Source organism: Stegodyphus dumicola, chromosome X2 (assembly GCF_044657685.1).
Source record: "Stegodyphus dumicola isolate Sdum_Otavi_A_Nest chromosome X2, ASM4465768v1".
Taxonomy (NCBI): Eukaryota; Metazoa; Arthropoda; class Arachnida; order Araneae; family Eresidae; genus Stegodyphus; species Stegodyphus dumicola.
The window spans coordinates 16,836,682-16,844,728 of record NC_140781.1 but is presented as its reverse complement, the minus strand read 5'-3'; the positions used below and the strand labels follow the sequence as shown (position 1 = coordinate 16,844,728).

Below are 8,047 nucleotides of genomic sequence, written 5' to 3'. Positions count from 1 at the left end.
TTTGGAAAATTAGAATTTTAAAGGTGTGAAGAAAGTTGATTTTCACTCGCAACTTTTCAGAACTTTAATGGTCCAGAAATAGTTATTTGAACATAAAAGGTATTTAATGTTTGCTAGAATTGAACGCTCTTCGAAGAACCATCTTTCGTAATTGCTAATCATGTGTTAACCAGCAGTTACTTAGAGGCATTTTGTATGAACTTTTACAACTGAAAATTAAGGTCGTAAAAACTGTGCAATCATTTTCGAAATATTCTTCATAAAGTTTAAATTGTACCGATTTCTGTAGTTTTGGGAATTAAGCTGCTAATTTTATTTGCAAATTACGTATAATCTGCCTAGTAAAATCATGCATATTTGTTATGTTCTTCAACTTCACGTAAATTTCTATGTGAAAATCAAATCACTTTCTAGAAATCTTTATCAAAAAAGCTACGCAGGCTATTAAATTCCAAATTCAGCTCATAAAGGTAATCGTTCATTAATAACCCAAACTTAGCATTTTAAACAGTGAAAATCGTAAAACCTGAAGGGACATTCTGAAAATAAGTTAAGTATCTAATCTAAACATTCAAGCATTCAAACTAAATAACAAAAAAGTGAAAACATTTTAAAATTTATTTATAAATATAGTTTAAAACTACACACAATCCGAAAAGATTTGTCAATTGATACCAAGATGCAACCTAAGCAGTTAATTTCAAATTAACGGTACAGGCCTTGTAAACAGCGAAAATGCTTTACATGAATTCGTCTCAGTAATAGTTGTATAAAAGAAAACTATCGACGCTGTGCTTCTTTTTCTCCTTTCGTATGTGAAGAATCAATCCAACGCAGATAAGTAACAGGCAAAGTAAGATAAAACAAAAAAGACCAGTAACAATTGTAAATTTCATTCGGGGAACACAGTGAGAAGCGATACCTAAATTCCCTACAACTATTTCTTTATTAAGCAGATGGTTGGATGGTGAAATCGTCTGTACTGGTAAAGTTGAGAGCTTCATAGTTAAATTATAAGAGTAAAACTGGTAGAGGTTTTCCAATGAATCTTCAGAGTTTGTATTTTGGGTTGCTGTAAACGAAGAAAAGAATGATGGAACGAAATTCGAAGCGTCTTGTGTGATTGAAGATGCTGTAATGCCATTTTTATCAGCGATAATGGTTATTTCTGAGGTAGGCAAGAAAGTTTTTCTGTCACGCCTGGAAACAAAATCTGAAGAGTAATTAGTTTTGAGATTCTGATCTAAAGGCAAAAATTCAGTCATCTCCGCTCCTTCGGGAATGATAAAACTATCTGCAACTGCATTTGTCTCGGTCTCCGTGTTAGACAAACGTTTCTTAAAATCAGTTTCATACTTTTGCCTTTTGTTATTAAGTAACTCTGAAGCTAGAGCTTGAATGGTAGACATCATGAGACGATTTCTTTGCTGGAAATACCTGTAAGAAACGTAGGGTTCAGATTCATCGACTGATCTCTTTACTTTGCTATTATGCTTCACAATGTTATTTTCTTCAGCAGAGTTGAAGCAGAGGTTTGGGCAGACGTTTTTGCATAGTAGTATACCGCAGGTTAGGTATAGTTTGTTTTTTAGAGGCACAGCGAAAGCTTTCACTACAGAGTAAGCAACAATTTCGGCCGATGAAGCATTTTTTAGAACACTGAATTGCAAAATATCGTCAGAATGGGGACAGCCATCGGACATTCTATATACAGTAGAATTTGTTGAAATGATTTCTTCATTATTTATATAACAATTTCTAACTCGTAAGTCTTGACTTTGACCTCCGTCGTTGATGTGGAGGATCAACAGTAAGTGATCACTAAAATTTTTCTGTGGTATCTCCACACCTATCACTTCTCTTGCTAACCTGATATCAAACCATGACATCAAATATCCATTACGGGAGGAATCCCAGCTGGGATTTTTCCCATCGTCTGGTAATGAAAGAAACTGTTCCTCGGCTACAGGTGACAGTTCGCACAGAAGACTCCGTTCAAGAATGTAGGATGTGTTAACATCGTCAACTATAATAGTATTGGACGCTTGGTACATCCCAGAAGCTCCTCTGATTTGTGACCCGCAGCCTGCTAACGGCAAATCTAAGAACACCGTCATCGCAGGAGATTTTTCAGAAATTTCGACACTGGAAAAGAAAGATGTATTAAGTTTTTGATAATGCCATTTTATTCATAATAAAACTAAACAGTAAAGATTGAGTGTTGCACTTTAAGCTTGTTCAGAATATTACAGTATATCAACTTTTAGAGTTCTTTAATTACAAGTTTCATGAAAATGGAAACAAAAATTGCAGAGAAATTTAGATCCCGCATAAGAGATTAAATGACAGGAACGAAAATATTCAACATTTAGTTTTAAAATTTTTTAGTACAAGATTTTTTTACAACACTCTACAAATTTTTTAGCACAAGACATTTCAGATTAAATATTATGGGGGTATGAAAAACAGACTCAGTTTCATTTTTATGCACAGTGATTAGGCAGTGAAGTGAATTTAAATATTTTCTGTTATAAAAGAATTATACCTTAGCTATGAATTGGGGATTAAAAATCTAAGCATTGATACATAATTCTTAAGAACTTCATTACATGCATATTAAACGAAGTAAATTCTAACCAACTAGAAAATGCAACTTGGGATTTTTAATGTTGCTATTTGGATTAGGTTATTTTGTTCCCCTCAGGAATAAATATTTGAAAAATTGAATTTTCAATATTGGCTGCATTGCTTAAGACTACTGTGAACTATAGAATACTCCAAACTGAATTGTTTCTGGTACTGGGTTTGTTACCATTATAAATTGACATCACGTACTGAATGAGCTTAAAGTTTATCCAAGCCATAAATATACACACGTAGCTCTTGCCAAGTTAGCATTTGTTGGAATAATAAATAAAAACTCACGCCTGTATTTGAACCTTTTATTGGTTAGATACTGACGGCAATTTCTGGCGCAAAACTTAGCGAGGACATCTGCGCCAATCCAGTAGTTAAAGCGAAACAGATCACGTCGACTAATGTCGGGTATCCAGTAATCCAAGTAGGATAGAATGAAGAACAAAGGGAAAAAATCTATGAAGCAATATGTAAAATAGAAACTAAGCAAAAATAAAGAGATTCTCATTGCAAACACCACAAACTATCACAGATCAGAAAAATAAGACAAATATTGACAGAATTGTGGAAACAAACACCAATGGGAGGGTAAAACCATACAAGATCTAAGCAACTAAGGAAAATCAGATTAAAATACTGCATGCGTTTATTTACACTGTTTTAAGCCTTAATAAAATTGATAAAAACTGATTACAGGTTTGATTATTTTAAAAGATACGCGTGCTTTAAGCTAATACATGGCTGTAGCTTGGTTTGATTTACTTGCAACACATGGCTCGGTTTGATTTACTAGATCATACCAAAGCGCGCTTGAACCATCTATCCAAGTGGAGGAATACTTTCATGAAGGTATTCTTAAACACGATCAGCTTTTTTTTAATGCTTCAGAACGAAAATTTTTACAACGGTATATATTTACTTCTTATGTAAAATTATTCCCGCTTGGTTCAAGTTACGGTTGTTTGAATACAGCAAAGCACATCAGCGTTATTGGTCTAAGAAGGAATGTCTTCAGAAAGGGCTTTATTGAGAAAAATTGCTCTTAATCGACGTTAAATACGGGCAAGATCACGAAAACATCCATAAAGCCAACCCGTCTGCCTGGAATCGAACCCATGTGTGTACCAGTGTTATTAGCGTTTACTGCCTCGTATTACCGTTTCACATGTGCAAGCAGTCTATTCGCTCAACACGAGCCGAAACCCAGGACTAACTATAAATGTTCCCTTCCATCTCATTAGTTTACCAATGTTAAGTAATTCTTGATAAATACTATACCTGCAGAGTTTTTCTGACGAGTGGTCCTTTGCAAATATCACACCACTGAAAGCATCCACGAAGGTCATCTGCACATGCATGCCAGATATATCGCATACAACGTTGAAACGTGGAGTCATTTTGTGCCCACGGGCCAAACAAACAAGCAGCCACTAAAAATAAATGTCACTGCTTAGATTATAGTTATACTGCAAAAAGTCAATTACGGATTTGAAAATATAGTTATGAAGCAAGATTTAACAACAAATTTTAAATTTTATTTAGCGTAGACCAACATTCAGATCATCTAGAATTTTAAGAATTTAAAATACAATAAGTTGGATACGATATCCAATATTCGTTGTGCTGCCAGTCTTCCTTAAGGATTTACTTGTAATAGAGTGTTTCTGATCAATGATGCATATACGTATTAGCGAATACACAAGCACCTAAAGGAAAATTATGAAACTTGTATCGAGAAATTTAAGCCAAAACCGAAGAAAACGCAAGGGGGAGTTTCCTGGTTAAAATTTATATTTAATTTCAAGTTTCTTATTCAGTCTGCAGGGAATTTTATGGTCGAATAAAACTAATAAAAAAGCCCAATTTGCAATAATAAGGAAACCTTGAAAACTAGGAGACTAGTTTTTGGAACGCCTAACACAGCGTAAATACATTTAATTGCAAAGACTTAACTCGTGCGTTTTGCATTAACTGACTTACTTTTGCATAACTATTTAAAATATTCAAAGCAGCATAACTTGAGATCAAGCGCAATTCCAATTTGCTAAGATTTAACACCAATTTAATAATGGATTGGAAACTACTTTTTACCAGAGATTTGGCCAAGTTTTAAATTTTATATGTTGGAATAAAAGCTTAGTGAAAGAAGAATGTTTAAAAAAGCACTATTTAAGTACCAACAAACGTCCTATAATATATTTATCCGATATCGCTTAATTGAGTTTCTTCCGTAACGATGCCATGGACGAGCACAAAAGTAGACATTGTGTACCGCGAGCAATTAGATTAGTAATGTCACCCATACGTTCACTTAAGTATCCATTCAATATACAAAAGGACTCTTGGTTGTTTAGCGTTTAACAATACATTCATTTACTCAACTTTAAAGTCGTATTAAAAAAACAGCAGCCAAAGTTAAATCTTCACCTATTTTTAAACTTTACTTTTGGTAGTTCTCGGAGATGAGGTAATATAAATTATAAATTTGTGCAATTTACATTAATTACTTTTTACCAATTTGATATTTCAAATAAAAAATTAAATACAATCTAAGAATCTGATATATTCTCCCATCCGAAATGGCCAGACATTGTATGCATGGTGGTGTGGCTGCAGCGGACGTGGTCAGAGCGGACACATTTTTCCCCCCAAGAACAAATAAAGGGTGCAAATAAATAAGTAAATAAATATTTTTAAAAATCGTAAATATAATTTAAACAGTATTTTAAGTGGCAAATCTCTTTCAAGTAAGATAACTTTTTTTTTTTTTTTTAAAGTTTTCTGTTTTCGCATTCGATTATCGAATTACAAGGCACTGGAATAACTCTTGGCACTGTAGTATGTTGGTATTTTAGTGACGAAATCATATTTAGAGCAAGTACACTGTTCCCTCCCCGCAAGCCCCATTCCAAACTGGTTGGTTTGGTTTAATTATGGCAGGGGGATCTGCCTAAGGGAAGGGAGGCCGTTGGGGAGAGCGTTTTAAGGGAAACTGGCTCGTATACAAGTTGCAAGCGAGAAAAAAATCACGAAAACGCCCTTGCATCCACCCCGTTGGCCTGTAATAGAACCCAAGACCAGACTAGCAGTGTTCAGAAATTTTACCGCTCGACCGCTGGTGGGCCTCCGAGCAGCTTTTCTGTTTAGAAACGAACCAAACCAAGGAAAAACGCAATATTTTAGCGATCTTAATTACTCGGTCAATCGAAAGCGAACAATTAAGTTTCTAATTTCAGTTCGTTAAGATTTAAAATTATCTTTGTATTTGACAGCAAGTTTAAACTCATTTCAAATCGAAACTTGATAATTAACATGCGCTAAAGTTTTATCCATATGTGAAAGGCATAATAGTAAAATTCTCAGCATCCTTTGGATATTAAGATTTCTAATTAAATGCTAAAAATAAACTCGACATCGAGCCCTGAACATTTAAAATGTATTTAAATTCTACTAAATTAGAAATTACCTTTCCTAGATCTTACCAAATTCTAGCATATCTAAAAGAATCAACAGTTCGGTATAGTTATTTAAATAGTGGAAAGCAGCTCTTAGAGAATTTAACGAGTTTAGCACAATAACTCTCCAAAATTAATGTTTAGTTTATTAAAAAAAAGCAAATGCAAAGAATCTGGAGTCTTACCACAGACAAGTTTTTATCATCACATTAGAGCGGCCGAGCGGTAAAGACGCTGAACACTGGTAGTTCGGTCCGAGGTTCGAATCCCGCGAACGGGCTGACTGCATGGGCGTTTTCGTGGTTTTCCCCATGTGTAACGTGTATACGAGCCAGTTTCCCTTAGAAAGTCCTCCACGAAGGCATCCCTCCCTTTAGGCAGATAGCCCTCGTGTGCTTTGGCATAACTGAATAATCCCAATCCCACATTAGAATTTATAAATAGTATTAATTTACTATGTTTGACACGAGTAAATAAATACGAATAGTTAAAAGCAATTAGTGCTCAGACTTTCGGTATCGCGATTAAATCGCTCATTTGCACACAGATATTTTACGAATATTCATATACCGCTTAAAACTGGTAAATTTACTTTAAAGATTTATTTATTTACGAAGTTTATTGAAGATCCAAATCGTCATCTGTAATTTAATGCATACAAACGTTCAGAATAAATTACATATTCAGACTCGTAATCAAAGTTTCGAAATAATTTGCACAGAAAATAGGTATTACTTACCAAGACACATACAAAAGCTTTTGGAAAGCCAACATTTATAGTTCCGTTATACCTAAAAAGGAAAAATGGTTCAAAAAGCTAGTTTGAGGTATTCGTAAAACATAAGGAATGTAAATGCACAATTACACAAATGAGAAAGTTAAGATACAGTATAAACCTACATTGTGGAATGTCCAGTTATGACTCGCGACCATAGCACGTTGAACAGAAACCTTAAACTCCTATGATAAACGTCTATTTATGATTTCAACAGCAGATCCGCAGAAAATACCTTGAAGGAGCAATCATAAACTCATAGAGGTTTACTAGCCGTGCACTGGCAAAATTAACTCTTCAGCAAATTATCATTTCGGATTGATTATTTTCTAAGTTACCTTTAAGAATTTTGTTTAGTTGCTTGTATTTTTTAATTTATCACAGAAAATTAATTTGTATATTCGATATATCCACTGATGCCAAACTGGAATATTATTATAATCTTAACCAGCAGTTGCGTAATATTTTGAAACTAGTTTTTTAGATAGAGATTTAGTCAGATTTTATTTGTTTTGATATTGTATTCCACTATTGATATGAGCAAATTACAAACCAATAAATAACTATTTATCTCGTTTCTTATATTCATAAAAATAAGGCTTGTAATACACTTTCTCAGGTGTAAAAACATTTATCATTAAACTAAAACTTTTTGCATAACACATAAGACATAACATATAAAACATAACAAATAAGACATAACACATAACACATCAGACATAAGGCATAATAAATAATACATAACACATTTTATCTGTTCGTGAGCTGTATAATTGTAGTGAAATAGGATAAATTATATGGAATAATTATGATTTTGATCAGAAATGATAATCGTATATCTTACACACATCTCAGATGTCAAATGTGTGCAACAATTTCATCTAAATCCAAGCACAAACGTCCACTGAAAGGTCGATGTCAATTGAAATGTTGTTGTTACTATAAGTCTTACTTGTATGACAAAGGTAGCACGTCAAATGCACCTGTCATTAGCAAGATCCTTGAGTACCATATAGGTGACAGCCTTACTTTAGCTCAATTCCGCCCCCCCCCATTTTGGAGAAACAGCACACTGGGGGGGGGCGACTACGAAGGTCTCTCATCTATTTTCCCCTAGCAATAATAATCCCCGAGAGGACTTTCGAGTTGTCGCATAGTTAGAGTGCCTTCATGCCGCACA

General features: G+C 34.1%; 1 protein-coding gene across 1 annotated transcript; it reads right to left on the bottom strand.

Moving 5' to 3' along the window:
- Nucleotides 1–600: 600 nt before the first annotated feature.
- On the bottom strand, nucleotides 601–7,126 carry LOC118202485 (uncharacterized). The gene is made up of 4 exons (XM_035374667.2): nucleotides 6,993–7,126; nucleotides 6,832–6,883; nucleotides 3,916–4,067; nucleotides 601–2,145 (listed from the first exon to the last, which is right to left on the bottom strand). Coding segments are annotated over exons 1-4 (1,596 nt in total). The 5' UTR covers nucleotides 6,995–7,126; the 3' UTR covers nucleotides 601–755.
- Nucleotides 7,127–8,047: the final 921 nt, after the last annotated feature.